Source organism: Pan troglodytes, chromosome 2 (genome assembly GCF_028858775.2).
Source record: "Pan troglodytes isolate AG18354 chromosome 2, NHGRI_mPanTro3-v2.0_pri, whole genome shotgun sequence".
Taxonomy (NCBI): domain Eukaryota; kingdom Metazoa; phylum Chordata; class Mammalia; order Primates; family Hominidae; genus Pan; species Pan troglodytes.
Window position 1 is genome coordinate 37,687,982 of NC_086015.1, and position 16,916 is coordinate 37,704,897.

Genomic DNA, 16,916 nt, shown 5'->3' on the forward strand with positions numbered 1-16,916 from the left:
AGAAAGTCAACAAGGATACCCAGGAATTGAACTCAGCTCTGCACCAAGCGGACCTAATAGACAGCTACAGAACTCTCCACCCCAAATCAACAGAATATACATTCTTTTCAGCACAACACCACACCTATTCCAAAACTGACCACATACTTGGAAGTAAAGCTCTCCTCAGCAAATGTAAAAGAACAGAAATTATAACTATCTCTCAGACCACAGTGCAATCAAACTAGAACTCAGCATTAAGAAACTCACTCAAAACCACTCAACTACATGGAAACTGAACAACCTGCTCCTGAATGACTACTGGGTACATAACGAAATGAAGGCAGAAATGAAGATGTTCTTTGAAACCAACGAGAACAAAGACACAACATACCAGAATCTCTGGGACACATTCAAAGCAGTGTGTAGAGGGAAATTTATAGCACTAAATGCCCACAAGAGAAAGCAGGAAAGATCCAAAATTGACACCCTAACATCACAATTAAAAGAACTAGAAAAGCAAGAGCAAACACATTCAAAAGCTAGCAGAAGGCAAGAAATAACTAAAATCAGAGCAAAACTGAAGGAAATAGAGACACAAAAAACCCTTCAAAAAATTAATAAATCCAGGAGCTGGTTTTTTGAAAGGATCAACAAAATTGATAAGACTGCTAGCAAGACTAATAGAGAAAAAAAGAGAGAAGAATCAAATAGACACAATAAAAAATGATAAAGGGGATATCACCACCGATCCCACAGAAATACAAACTACCATCAGAGAATACTACAAACACCTCTACGCAAATAAACTAGAAAATCTAGAAGAAATGGATAAATTCCTGGACACATACACCCTCCCAAGACTAAACCAGGAAGAAGTTGAATCTCTGAATAGACCAATAACAGGAGCTGAAATTGTGGCAATAATCAATAGCTTACCAACCAAAAAGAGTCCAGGACCAGATGCATTCACAGCCGAATTCTACCAGAGGTACAAGGAGGAGCTGGTACCACTCCTTCTGAAACTATTCCAATCAATAGAAAAAGAGGGAATCCTCCCTAACTCATTTTATGAGGCCAGCATCATCCTGATACCAAAGCCTGGCAGAGACACAACCAAAAAAGAGAACTTTAGACCAATATCCTTGATGAACATTGATGCAAAAATCCTCAATAAAATACTGGCAAACCGAATCCAGCAGCACATCAAAAAGCTTATCCACCATGATCAAGTGGGCTTCATCCCTGGGATGCAAGGCTGGTTCAATATATGCAAATCAATAAATATATTCCAGCATATAAACAGAACCAAAGACAAAAACCACATGATTATCTCAATAGATGCAGAAAAGGCCTTTGACAAAATTCAACAACCTTCATGCTAAAAACTCTCAATAAATTAGGTATTGATGGGACATATCTCAAAATAATAAGAGCTATCTATGACAAACCCACAGCCAATATCATACTGAATGGGCAAAAACTGGAAGCATTCCCTTTGAAAACTGGCACAAGACAGGGATGCCCTCTCTCACCACTCCTATTCAACATAGTGTTGGAAGTTCTGGCCAGCGCAATTAGGCAGGAGAAGGAAATAAAGGGTATTCAATTAGGAAAAGGGGAAGTCAAATTGTCCCTGTTTGCAGACGACATGATTGTATATCTAGAAAACCCCACTGTCTCAGCCCAAAATCTCCTTAAGTTGATAAGCAACTTCAGCAAAGTCTCAGGATACAAAATCAATGTACAAAAATCACAAGCATTCTTATACACCAATAACAGACAAACAGCCAAATCATGAGTGAACTCCCATTCACAATTGCTTCAAAGAGAATAAAATACCTAGGAATCCACCTTACAAGGGATGTGAAGGACCTCTTCAAGGAGAACTACAAACCACTGCTCAATGAAATTAAAGAGGATACAAACAAATGGAAGAACATTCCATGCTCATGGGTAGGAAGAATCAATATCGTGAAAATGGCCATACTGCCCAAGGTAATTTATAGATTCAATGCCATCCCCATCAAGCTACCAATGACTTTCTTCACAGACTTGGAAAAAACTACTTTAAAGTTCATATGGAACCAAAAAGAGCCCGCATTGCCAAGTCAATCCTAAGCCAAAAGAACAAAGCCGGAGGCATCACGCTACCTGACTTCAAACTATACTACAAGGCTACAGTAACCAAAACAGCATGGTACTGGTACCAAAACAGAGATATAGATCAATGGAACAGAACAGAGCCCTCAGAAATAACGCCGCATATCTACAACTATCTGATCTTTGACAAACCTGAGAAAAACAAGCAATGGGGAAAGGATTCCCTATTTAATAAATGGTGCTGGGAAAACTGGCTAGCCATATGGAGAAAGCTGAAACTGGATCCCTTCCTTACACCTTAGACAAAAATCAATTCAAGATGGATTAAAGACTTAAACGTTAGACCTAAAACCATAAAAACCCTAGAAGAAAACCTAGGCATTACCATTCAGGACATAGGCACGGGCAAGGACTTCATGTCTAAAACACCAAAAGCTATGGCACCAAAAGCCGAAATTGACAAATGGGATCTAATTAGACTAAAGAGCTTCTGCACAGCAAAAGAAACTACCATCAGAGTGAACAGGCAACCTACAAAATGGGAGAAAATTTTCACAACCTACTCATCTGACAAAGGGCTAATATCTAGAATGAACTCGAACAAATTTACACGGAAAAAACAAACAACCCCATCAAAAAGTGGGCGAAGGACATGAACAGACACTTCTCAAAAGAAGCCATTTATGCAGCCAAAAAACACATGAAAAAATGCTCACCATCACTGGCCATCAGAGAAATGCAAATCAAAACTACAATGAGATATCATCTCACACCAGTTAGAATGGCAATCATTAAAAAGTCAGGAAACAACAGGTGCTGGAGAGGATGTGGAGAAATAGGAACACTTTTACACTGTTGGTGGGACTGTAAACTAGTTCAACCATTGTGGAAGTCAGTGTGGCGATTCCTCAGGGACCTACAACTAGAAATACCATTTGACCCAGCCATCCCATTACTGGGTATATACCCAAAGGACTATAAATCATGCTGCTATAAAGACACATGCACATTTATGTTTATTGCGGCACTATTCACAATAGCAAAGACTTGGAACCAACCCAAATGTCCAACGATGATAGACTGGATTAAGAAAATGTGGCACATATACACCATGGAATACTATGTAGCCATAAAAAATGATGAGTTCATGTCCTTTGTAGGGACATGGATGAAGTTGGAAATCATCATTCTCAGTAAACTATCACAAGGACAAAAAACCAAACACCGCATGTTCTCACTCATAGGTGGGAACTGAACGATGAGAACACATGGACACAGGAAGGGGAACATCACACTCTGGGGACTGTTGTGGGGTGGGGGGAGGGGGGAGGGATAGCATTGGGAGATATACCTAATGCTAGATGACGAGTTAGTGGGTGCAGCACACCAGCATGTCACATGTATACATATGTAACTAACCTGCACAGTGCACATGTACCCTAAAACTTAAAGTATAATAATAATAATAAATAAAAAATAAAAAAAAATGTCTAACACACGTGGGGCTTGCTGCCTGAAAAAAAAAATTATTCCTATTTTATAAAATAAAAAATTTATCTAAAGTTTAAAAACAAAAACTATGATTAATAGCTAAGGGCTCCAAAGAATGAGGCAGATAGCATGCCAAAAAGGAAAAAAAAAAAGTAGATAGGTAAGAAGAGAGAAAGAAATTCTAACAAAGTACCAAAAAAAAAAAAAAAAAAAAGCTGGAGATGAAAAACTTAATAAAATTAAAGAATGTCCTTATTGGGCTTATTACTAGACTGCACACTGATGTATCTCTGAGCTTGAGGAAATCTCAATAGAATTCTCCAAAACTGAAAAAGCAAAGAAAAAAGAGATTGGAAAACAAAACAGAAGAGACTATCCAAGAACTGTGGGGCATCTATAAAAGATGTAACATACATGTTAATGGGGATAATAGAACAAGAAAGAACAGAAAGAATATTTGAAAAAAAGTATTTGAAACAATAATCATGGAGAATTTCCCAAATTAATGCCAGATACCAAACCGCAGATCCAGGAAGCTCAGAGAACACCAAGCAGAACAAATGACAAAAGAACTACACTTACACATATCATATTCAAACTATAGTAAATCAAAAATAAAGAAAAATATTCTCAAAGTAACCAGAGGGGGAAAAAAACACTGCCTATAGAGGAGCAAAGATAAAAACTACATCCCACTTCTCTTTGTTCAAGCAAGAAGAAAGTGAAGTGAAATATTTAAAGTGTTGACAGAAAAAACACACTAATCTACAATTCTTCTTAGTTTTCTTTTCTACCAATCTAGAATTCTATACCCAGTAAAATTATCCTTTAAAAGTAAAGAAGAAATAAAGACTTTCTCGAAAAAAGATTGAAGGAATTTGTTGCCAGTAGTGCAAGAAATGTTAAAAAGGAGTTCTTTAGAGAGAAGGAAAATGATACAGGTCAAAAACTCAGATCTACATAAAGGTATAAATCTAACGAAATAAGTGTAAGACTTTACGAGGAAAAGTACAAAGCTCTGATGCAAGAAACCAAAAAATAAGAAATAAATTGAGACATATTCCACATTCATGGATAGGAAGGCTCGGTATTTTCAAGATGTCAGTTCTTCCCAACTTGATCTATGGATTCAACGCAATTCCAATCAATATTCCAGCCAAGTTATTTTGTGGATAACAACAAAACAATTTTAAAATTTATAGGGAGAGGCAAAAGATCTAGAATAGCTAACACATTATTAAAGGAAAAGAACAAATTTGGAAGATTGACACTACCTAACTTACAAAACTACGGGCAGCGTAGTATTAGTGAAAGAACAGACAAATGGATCAATGGAACAGAAAGAGAACCACATAAATATGATAAAAGTGATCTTTGGAAAAGGGACAAAGTCAATATAAAGAATAAAAGATAGTTTCTTCAAAAAACTGTGCTAGGTCAACTGGACATTCACAAACAAAAACATGAATCTAGATACAGACCTACATCCTTCCCAAAAATTAATTCAAATGGATCACAGAACTAAATATAAAAAGCAAAACTATGAAACTATTAGAAGATAACATAGGAGAAAATCTAATTGACCTTTGGTTTGGTGATGACTTTTTAAAACAACACCAAAAGCATGAACCATGAAAGAAATAACTGATAAGTTGAACTTCATTAAAATTAAAACTTTCTTCTCTTTGAAAGACACCATCAAGAGAATGAGAAGACAAGCCACAGAGTGGGAGAAAATATTTGCAAAAGACACATCTGTTAAAGGACTGCTTCCCAAAATAAAAAAAAGAACTCTTAAAACTCAACAATAAGAAAGTTAACAATCCATTTTAAATAAGGGCAAAAGATCTGAACAAACATCTCACCAGAGAAGATATACAGATGGCAAACAAGCATACAAAAAGGTACTCCAAATCATAGGTCATCAGGGAAATGCAAAATTAAAACATGATACCACTAAATACCTGCTAAAATGGCCAAAACCCAAAACACTGACAAGATCAAATACTGGCGAGAATGTGAAGCAATAGGAACTCTCCTTCACTGCTGGTGGGAATACAAAATGGTACAAGCACTTTGGAAGACAGTCTGGCAACTTCTTACAAAATTAAACATACTCTTACCATGCAACACAGTGATTGCATTCTTTGGTATTTACCCAAAGGAGACAAAAATGTATGTCCACACAAAGCCTGCAAACTCACATTTTTAGCAGTTTTGTTCATAATTGCCAAAACTTGGAAGCAAATTAGATGTCCCACAGTAGAATGGAAAAACTGTGGTACTTCCAGATAATGGAAAAGTTTTCAACCCTAAAAAGAAATGAGCTATCAAGCCATGAAAAGTCATGGAGAAAACTTAAAATATGTATTATGAAGTGAAAGAAGCCAATTTGAAAAAGCTACATATTGTATGAATGTAACTATATGGAGACAGTAAAAAGATGAATGTTGCCAAGGATTAGGCCAGAGGGAGGGATAAACAGATGAAACATTACGGACTTTTAAGGCAGTAAAACTATTCTGTATGATACCACAATAGCGGACACATGTCATTGCACATCTGTCCAAACCCATGAAATATATAACACCAAGGGTCACCCCTAGTGCAAACTATAATCTTTGGGTAATAATGATATGTCAATGTAGGTTCATCAATTATAACAAATGTACCACTCTGTTGAGGAATATTGATAATGGGAGAGGCTAGGCATGTATAGGGACAGAGTATATGGGAAATCTCTGTACCTTCACTTAATTTTACCGTGAACCTAAAAGTGCTCTAAAAATAAAGTCTAGCCAGGCATGGTGGTTCATGCCTATAATCCCAGAACTTTGGGAGGCTGAGGCAGGAGAATTGCTTGAGCCCAGAAGTTAAAGACCAGCCTGGACAACATAGGGAGACCCTGTCTCTACAAAAAAATTTTAAAAATTAGCCAGGTGTTGTGGTGTGCATCTGTAGTCCCAGCTACTCAGGAGGCTGAAGTGGGAGGATTGCTTGGGGCCAAGAGGTTGAGGCTGCAGTGAACCGTGGTCACGCCACTGCATTCCAGCCTGGGCAGGAGTAAGACCTTGTCTCAAAAAAATTAAATTAAAATCTATTTAACAATAATAAAGCTAGGTGCAGTGGCTCACACCTGTAATCCCAGCACTTTGGGAGGCCGAGGCAGGCGGATCACGAGGTCAGGAGTTTGAGAACAGCCTGACCAACATGGCGAAACCCCGTCTCTACTAAAAATACAAAAATTAGCTGGGCATGGTGGCATGTGCCTGTAATCCCAGCTACTCAGGAGGCTGAGGCAGGAGAATTGCTTGAACCCGGGAGGCGAAGGTTGCAGTGAGCCGAGATCGCGCCACTGCACTCCAGCCTGGGTGACAGAGCGAGACTCCATCTCAAAAAAAAAAAAAAAAGAATAAAGTAATTTCAATATAAATTTAGAAAAGATATAATGTATACATACACACACACACACAAATACATATGTTAACATCACTTCTTTCTTTCATCCATAAAATGATGTAGAATTTACTCAAATGGAATTCTTGTTAGCCCTGGAAGTAGAAAATGAATAGATGATCAAGTCAACAAAAAGCTTATTTCTGAGACAATCTTATTACCAGCAAATAATTGGTATTGGCAAACAACTGCTGCTAAGAGAGACAATCAAATATAATGAAACACATCATACTAGAACACATCACCACCCGTAAAGTCGCCTTGCTCTTCCTGACATCACCCCACCAAATATCTGTTGAAATCTCTAGATTTAACTATACAATTACAGGATATGAAGAGAAAATAACATGTTAAACTATATACCACAGGAAAAGAATTGGCAAACTCCAGAATGGGGGAAACTTCACAGAATAAACTGTCAGCTTATTCAACAAATAAAACACAAGGATAAAAGAGTGTTGGAGTACATAAAGGTTTTAAAAGACTTAACAAAACATAATATAACATATAGACTTTATTTGGACCCTGGTTCAACAAACTGTTAAAAGCACATACATACTACTATGGTTTGAATTTGATCCCTCCAAGCCTCAAGCTGAAATCTGATCTCTAACGTTGGAGGTGAGACCTAATGGGAGGTGTTTGGGTCATGGGTGTGGATCCTTCATGAATAGATTAATGTCCTGTCCTCCCTGGGGCAGGGAAGAGTGAATGAGTTCTTCCTAGGTTAGTTCCTAGGAGAGCTGGTAGTTAAAAAGAGCCTGACTCTTGTTCTCTAGCTTCCTCTCTGGCCAGGTGATCTCTGCAAACACCACCTCCTCATCACTTTCCACTGTGAGTAGAAGCTGTGAGAGGCCCTCACCAGAAGCCTAGCAAATGCTGGCACAATGCTTCTTGTATAGCCCCTGAATCATGAGCCAAATAAATGTCTTTTCTTTATAAATTACCCAGCCTTAGATATTCCTTTACAGCAACACAAAACAGATTAAGACACACACTTATGATATTTATGAAACAACTGGAAATTTGAACCCTAACTACATATTTGATATTATAGAATTATATGAAAAAAAAACTTTATGGAGTGTGATGATGGTATTGTGACTGACAAAAATTTTTTTCTTTTAAAAATACATTGAAATATTTACAAGTGAAATGTTATAACTTGGACTTGCTTCAACATAATACAGCACGAGGGTAAGTAGTCTAGGGTGTAACACAAAAAACTGGATACACACTGATAATTGTTTAAACCAAGTATTTTATTCCACCTACTTGAGTATTTGTTTGAAATGCTAAATATCCTAATAAAAAGTTTAAAAAAATTCCTTTAGTGAATGCCCTCAAAATTTCATTATGAAGAAAAAGAAATACTTTAATACAAATACCCTTAATAAAAGTATATAAACTGAGAAGCAGTAAAGAAAAAAAGCCATTGAAAAATATTTTCTGATACACTAGAAGATTATCAGCAGGATCTTTAGTGATCTGACTAACGCCACACTACTCATATATTCTTGATTTCCTTTTTAGTTGAACAGGTTTTAAGAGTAGTGACTAATTTAAAAAACAAAAACAAAAACAAAAACAAACTGTCAGTTGTTTGGCTAGAAGTAAGGATAGATGGGACTTAATGGTTAGTTCTTGAGTGTGAGAGACTGAGTAACAAAGAGCTTAGATTCCCTGCTACAGTCTACCTGTATGTTAATTGTGGGCACAGATTGTCAGCTTCCTTTGGTTATTGCTGAAATAGGCTGTATAACATTTTGCAATTGTAAGAACCCTACAATTGGTTACTTATTAAGCTTTTAAAAAACTGATTCTCATACAGTTTCTGTTACCCAATAAATTGTATGGTACCTTTCAACAGTACATACTTTTAAAGGATTTACTTGATGAATTAATTAATATTTTTAGTAAATCCTTGCTCAAGCATCTCCCAAATAATGACTATTACCACCTGGTATCAAAGGATGATTACTTGATAATGGTACATAATTACATACTAAATAATAAATGAATATATAATGAAACAATGACAAAAAATATTACAGGACCTTAAGAACTTTTTAAATGGTGACAACATATATATCCTTTTGTATCTTTTGAATTTTAAAACATTTCAGCTGACTGCAGTGGTTCACGCCCATAATTCCAGAGAGACTGAGGCAGGAGGACTGCTTGAGCTCCGGAGTTCAAGACCAGCCTGGGCAACATGGTGAAACCCTATCTCTACAAAAAATACAAAAAGTAGCCAAGCGCGGTGGCACACGTCTGTTGTCCCAGCTACTTGGGAAGCTGAGGTGAGAGGATGGCTTCAGCCCGGGAGGTGGAGGTTGCAGTAAGCCGAGATCGTAACACTGCACTGCAGCCTAGGCAACAGGGCCAGACCCTGTCTCAAAAACAAACAAAACAAAAAAAATTTCAAAAATTTGAACCTATTTAAATACACAGGCTGGGTACGGTGGCTCTCACCTAATCCCAGCACTTTAGGGAGCTGAGGTGGGCAGATCACTTGAGGTCAGGAGTTCGAGACCAACCTGGTCAACATGATGAAACCATCTCAACTAAAAATGCAAAAATCAGCCAGGTGTGGTGGCGTATGCCTGTAGTCCCAGCTACTTGGGAGGCTGAGATAGGGGAATCACTTGAGCCCAGGATGCAGAGGTTGCAGTGAGCCAAGATTGTGCTACTGCACTCCAGCCTGAGCAAGACTCTGTCTCAAAAGAAAAAAAAAATTAAAATAGGCCAGGTGCAGTGACTCATGCCTGTAATCCCAGCACTTGGGGAGGCTGAGGTGGGTGGATCACCTGAGGTTGAGAGTTTGAGACCAGCCTGACCAACATGGAAAAACCCCGTCTCTACTAAAAATACAAAAAATTAGCTGGGCATGGTGGCAAGCGCCTCTAATCCCAGCTACTCGGGAGGCTGAGGCAGAAGAATCACTTGAACCCAGGAGTCAGAGGTTGTGGTGAGCCAAGATCGCGCCATTGCACTCCAGCCTGGGCAACAAGAGCAAGACTCCATCTCAAAAAAATAAATAAATAAATAAATAAAAAATACATTGAAATACACAAATAAAATGAAAACTTTTAAAACTAGTGGTGAAAAAAAAAAAAGAACCAAATTTAGCAAGACTTACCTAGCAGGGGGAATTCCTCTCTTATAAAGATCCATCCTCACTTTTTCTCCCACATGTCTATAAATCTCCACTATAGCCAATATTGCAGCATCTCTCACCTGTCAAAGAATTCAGAACTTTTTAATAAACTTATATATGATACAATAAAATACTTCATCTCAAGGTAACATTACACTAACAGACCAACTTGAAGCTCTAAGTGGATTTTAATGCCCCTGCATATATGGCTTGTCATCAGTAAAAAAACAAGAGGGCCTGCCAAGATACTTCTAGAAAAAACTACTAAAAGATGATTTTACAGAAATTTGAGAAACTTGTCAATAAAAGTTACTTATTAAGCTTTTAAAAAATCTATTTGTGGCCGGGCACGGTGGCTCATGCCTGTAATCCCAGCACTTTGGGAGGCCAAGGAGGGTGGATTGCCTGATGTCAGGAGTTTGAGACCAGTCTGGCCAACATGGTGAAACCCCGCCTCTACGAAAAATACAAAAACATTAGCTGGGCATGGTGGCATGCGCCTGTAATCCCAGCTACTCAGGAGGCTGAGGCAGGGGAATTGCTTGAACCAGGGAGGTGGAGGTTGCAGTGAGCCAAGATCGTGCCACTGCCCTCCAGGCTGGGCGACAGAGCAAGACTCCATCTCTAAATAAATAAATAAATAAATAAATAAATAAATAAAATAATAAATCTATTTGTAGGCCCGGCACGGTGGCTCATGCCTGTAATCGCAGCACGTTGGGAGACCAAGGCTGGCGGTTCACCTGAGGTCAGGAGTTTGAGACCAGCCTGGCTACCACGGTGAAACCCCATTTCTACTAAAAACACAAAAAATTAGCCCAGCGTGGTGGCACGTGCCTGTAATCCCAGCTACTTGAGAGGCCGAGGCAGGAGAATCGCTTGAACCAGGGAGGTGGAGGTTGCAGTGAGCCAGGATCACGCCATTGCACTCCAGCTTGGGCAACAAGAGCGAAACTCCGTCTCAGAAAAAAAAAAAAAAAAAATCCTATCTGTAGTAAGATTATGTAAACAACTGCCAATAATTATATTAATACAAATTATGATAATGGTTAATGTATTTTCCTGTATTAAGACTGCATTTCAAGAATGTGGCCTGAACTCAAACAGATACTTTTTACACTAATATTCACAGCAGCATTATTCACAACAGCCAAATGTGGAAACAACCAAAATGTCCATCCACAGATAAATGGATAAACCAAATGTGCTATATACACACGATGGAATATTATTCAGCCTAAAAAAGAAGGGAAGGAAATTCTGATACATGCTACAAGACGGACGTACCTTGAAGATATTATGCTAAATAAACAAGCCAGACACAAAAGAACAAATATTCTATCATTCTACTTCTATGAGGTACACAGAACAGTCAAATTCACAAAGACAGAAAGGAGAATAGTGGTTGCCAGGAGCTGGGGAGGGGGAGGGGGCGCCGGGGGTGTGACGGGGGACTGCCAGGGACTGGGGAGTTGCTGTTTCATGGGTACAGGGTTTCAGTCTGGGAAGATGAAGAAGTTCTGGAGCTAGATGGTGGTGATGGGTGTTGCAAAACAATGTGAATGTACGTAATGCCACTGAACTTACACTTAAAAATGGTTAGAATGGTAAATTTTATATTATATTTGCTATAATAAAAGGAAAAAAAAAGAATGTGGTCTGAATACAGGAATTTGAAAGGTAGCTCTAGTTCCCTTGCACAGCTCATTGTGAAATAGCAACTGAAGAGACAGTAGAATTCTCTGCAAACGTCTTCAGAGCAGGTAGGATCTAAAAGAAGGGAAAATCTTTCCTGAGGTCACTCCAAATCGCCAAGCTGAGCCAAAAGGTTACAGTCAAGATTCAAGTTCACCATGAGGGACATGAACCAGAACACATCCCTGTATTATACCTATAGTATAGACCAGGGATCCCCAAGCCCCAGGCCATGGACTCATATGGGTTCGTAGCCTGTTCAAGGACCACAACAGGAGGTGAGCGGCAGGGAAGCAAGCTTTACCGCCTGAACTCTACCTCCTGTCAGATCGGTGGCAGCATTAGATTCTCATAGAAGCACAAACCCTATTTTGAACTGTGCATGTGAGGGGATCTAGGTCGCATACTCCTTATGAGAATCTAACTAATACCTGATGATCTGAGGTAGAACAGTTTCATCCCAAAACCATCCCTACCCCGCCCATGGAAAAACTGTCCCTGGTGCCAAAAAGGTTGGGGGCCGCTGGTATAGACAGTTCAGATAAAAAAGTTTCTAATAACTGATATACCACTGATATAAATCCTCTCTGTTAAGTAGGGTTCTTACAATTGCAAAATGTTATGCAGCCAATTTCAGCAATAACCAAAGGAAGCTGACAATCTGTGCCCACAATTAACATACAGGTAGACTGTAGCAGGGAATCTAAGCTCTTTGTTACTCAGTCTCTCACACTCAAGAACTAACCATTAAGTCCCATCTGTCCTTACTACTAGCCAAACAACTGACAAACATAAGCAACTTTCATGAATATAATGTTTTTAAAAACTAACTTTGATGGATTTTTTTTAATGAGGTAAAATCTTGATTTCAGCATCCCCCTCCACCCTCTCTCTTCTTTTTTAAAAATAGAATAAGAGGACTAGAAAAGAAATGGTAGCCAAAAAATCAGTCAATGCTTGAATGTAAATAAAATTTTACCTGACTGTTGGAGTCTCCAAACAGGATACACAAATGTGGTATCAATTTGCTGATGACTAGTGGCTGAGCCCCAAAACTAAATGTAATTTGAGAAAAAAATAAAGAAAATTTGTTTTTAATAAACAGTAAACAAAATATCCTTATACCTTCTTGTTTGTAGCAATATAACAAATATAGTGGACAGGATGGGCACACATCATTAAAACATGAAGGATATGAGACATAAGCAAAAAATAATTCTAAGCAATGTAGCAAAAAATAATTCTAAGCAACGTAGTATGCAAACCTGAATAATCACAACTGACAGTGAAGACAACACATACTCTAATAGATTAAAATGTTCAACAATGGCAGTCTTAAACCTAGCAACCTATGAATAACTTAAGAAAATCAGAGTTTTCACTTTTAAAATTGTGATTTTTTTAGACTCTGGTCTCAAATAAATGCATTCCAATGAAATAAGTAAATTAAAAGATCTTTATGCTTATGGCAGGAGAGCCAAAACCCAGCACAAAGAGCTGTGCAGACTGAGTACACTTATAGGCTCTAGAGGGCAGAAAGGACTATAAAGTAATAAAAGAAAATAAGTGAAAATATAGTTAAGAAAAGGAAGTAGCACTATAGGAAAAGCTGAAAGCTACTACATATGACCTATGACATTGCACAGAACCTAAAAAAATAATCCACAGCAAGAACAAAAGTCCTAGCATTTTTTCAGATCAGAGTCATAGTTCTGTGGCAACTACGGCAGCCAGAACTCTACACACAGCTACCAGCCTCACTGTCCAGTTACCTGGGAAAGTTTTGCTTGGTCTATGATTCTGGTACCCACCCACACTGCTCGAGGGGTAGGGTGGGGATGGGAAATGACTATAATATGTGAAATATCATTGAATTAAAAGCAATTCCAAATTCAATCCAGAACAGAAATAGATACTAAGTTATCAGCATATCAGTTCCATGACCATCTGTTTTGGGTGGCTACTATTAACATACTAAAGAAAAAAAGAGAAACACTTATTACTTACATAACTGAAAAATTAAGAACATGAAAGATAACATACACAAAAAATGAACAGTAAAGGTATCAAATGAAGTTATATGCTTTAATAATTTTAAATGTGTTATTACCATAGCTTTCCTTGACTTTGTGAACTGAGGTTTTTTTAGAGAAATAAAAAACAAGACAGTTATTTTCAGTAATCATAAAACTTACATGTTTAAGGTTTCAATAAGACACAGACACACGCCTTCTCGAGATCGAAAATTCTTGTGTTTAAAACCAGAAGCCAACTGCTCCCAAATGTACTATTTGAAAGAAAAGTAAAAACGTATAACAAAAAACTAAATTATTCATGTTATAATGTTTTATTTCTTCCCAATCTTACTACCAACCTTATCGGTAACTGAATGTTTTCATCAGACTGTTGTTCATTTCTCCACTACTTACAAGTTTTTCTAAGCCAAATTACACAATTGCTCTCACCCATTTTTATTACCTTAATCACATTTTAGTACTTATATATATTTCACTTTAGATTTTGATTATTCTCAGAAGAACCATGTCCAACAACTGAAAACCTTAGAATTTCCAAGGACACAGGATTTCTTCTATAATTAAGAAACCTTCAATAACAATGCTGCCATTATAAGTCCAGCAGTCCAGTAAGTATTTAAGTGGTCCAACATTGCCTAGCAACTAATATAGACTCACATGGAACAGGCTTTTTTTTTGTGGACATTTTATAATTCAGACTTTCTTCCTTTTAATGCTGGATCCAAATTCAGAGACGTATTTGGGCAATTCATTTTATAGCTACCTACCACACTTTTCTGTTAGAAAAAGCATAGATAAACCTATACAAATAATCTAAACCAATTATTTTGGGCGTAACAAGAAATCCAACTTTATTTTTACAAACGTAAAGCCAACTGTACCAATCAATCCTTTCTCCACATTTGGAAACACCACCTTTACCCTTTAACTAAATTCAAATATACAACATACACAGCCCTCCTCTTTCTGTACTCAGTATTCTTTCTGGAGTCTGTATTCAGTTCTATTAATATATTTCTCTCTCCCTACCAAACTTTCAAGAAGGTGGCTTAAGAAATTACAAAAAAAAAAAAAATCTTAAATGTGAGTAACCTGACTCACCAATACTACCTCAGGAATGCTATTCCATATAAATACCTATATTTATGTTCAAAGATAGAAGTACAAGGGATGCCCCTTATGGTACTGTTTGTAATCACAGAAAGCCAAAAACAACCTAAAATGTAAATGAATAAACAAGAGTGGAAGGATACCCACCACAATATTTAAAAAAAAAAAAAAAATTTGTTCTGAAATATAAAATATTTGGGAAAACAAAGTAATCACCTGTGAAAAAATTTTCTTCTGGTCTCTGTAGGAGTTGCAGAAATGAACAATATAGCATTCAGTGTTCTCAAAATAAGCTTTCTCAATAAACATTTTATAATTTACAAAAAAGAGAAACCAAAAAATCCTAAAGTATAACATAATCCGTATACTGTCAAATCACTGAAATCTATTAGTTAGCTTTTTAAAAAAAAGCATTAAGAGTACAAAATAAGAATCAGAAGCAAAAAACCAGAAAGTCAAACACTGACACTGTATCTTAAATATCAACTTCTTAACAGTATTAGCAACAAATCATTGCTTAAAATTTCAGTGTTCATGCTTGCTGTGGCTTTAATGATTTCCTGTGATTACCATTAGCAAAATCTGAATTTTAAAATGTAGGCTTACCATAGGTGGTGCTACTTGATCCATTAACTTCAATATCAGAGTCTGAGCTTCATCTCGAACCTTGTCTTTGGCATCTCCCATTCTGTCTATTAAAGCTACAATAACTAAAGAAGGGGAGGGAGTAAAAGAGTAATTACTTATAACTCATCTCCATTAAAAACTATATTTTTCAAAATTACAAATAGCAATTGTTTCCATAAATGAAGAGTTGTGAGGTAAAGAAATTGTTTTAAGTTCTTTACACATGAATCCAATAAAAAATAACTGAGCAGTTTCACAAGAATACATGCAGCATGATATCTCCTTATTATAATGTTAAAAAAACAGCAAAACTAAATATTATTTTTCTCAGAGAAATGTATAGAGGAGGGGACAAGGAGGAAGTAGAATTCAAAGGGAACAGGTTCTAAAGTCAGTTCATAGGGCCAAAATATCTCATAGTCAAAATTATCTTCCTGTAATCCCTTAAATTACCACTACCATTTAGTGTGGTCGTACTAGGTGTGTGACCAAATGTCTATTTTTTAGACACCTTTTGTCTGTTTCCTCAGCCATAAATGTGGGTAGCAGTACTCATCTCAGAGGATTATTGAAAATTAAAAAATAATACACATAAACAACTCAAAGAGTAAAGGGCACAGAGTAAGCACTTTCTATAATATGCCACCTACTATCACTATCACTATCATCATTCTGCATGTTCAAAAGCAAGGAAATTTGCCTTGTTTCTCTTTTGATATTACAGCTATACAGTAGTCCCCCCTTATCCACAGCTTTACTTTCTGTGGTTTCAGTTACCCATGGCCAACTGTGGTCTGAAAATATTATATGGAGAATTCTAGAAATAAACAACTCATAAGTTTTAAATTGTGCACCATTCTGAGTAGCATGATGAATTCTTGGACTGTCCCGCTCCATTCGGTATGGGATGTGAATCCTTCCTTTGTCCAACATACCCGCACTGTTCATGCTACCTGCCTATTAGTCCCTTAGTAGCTGTTTTGGTTATCAGATCAAAAACACATCGCATGTATAGCAGCAGTCCCCAGTCTTCTTGGCATCAGGGATTGGTTTTGTGGAAGACAATTTTTCCACAGTGGCAGGGGGTGGGGAGGATGGTTTTGGGATCAGGCATCATAAAGAGTGCACAATCTAGATCCCTCAATATGCACAGTTCACAATAGGGTTCGTGCTCCTTTGAGAATCGAATGCTGCGGCTGATCTGACAGGAGGCAGAGCTCAGGTGGTAATGTTCACTTGCTGGCCACTCACCTCCTGCT

At 37.4% G+C, this 16,916-nt stretch overlaps 1 protein-coding gene across 32 annotated transcripts in view; it reads right to left on the reverse strand.

Annotated features, from left to right (window-relative positions):
• Positions 1-16,916, reverse strand: part of CLASP2 (cytoplasmic linker associated protein 2) — a 221,376-nt gene that overhangs the window by 177,305 nt on the left and 27,155 nt on the right. For all 32 annotated transcript variants that reach the window (XM_024355363.3, XM_054681601.2, XM_054681602.2 and 29 more), the window contains exons 3-6: positions 15,637-15,740; positions 14,080-14,171; positions 12,864-12,939; positions 10,172-10,269 (exon numbers count right to left, since the gene is read on the reverse strand). In XM_024355363.3, coding sequence (XP_024211131.1) covers positions 10,172-10,269; positions 12,864-12,939; positions 14,080-14,171; positions 15,637-15,740 — 370 coding nt within the window. The remainder of the gene's footprint in view (positions 1-10,171; positions 10,270-12,863; positions 12,940-14,079; positions 14,172-15,636; positions 15,741-16,916) is intronic.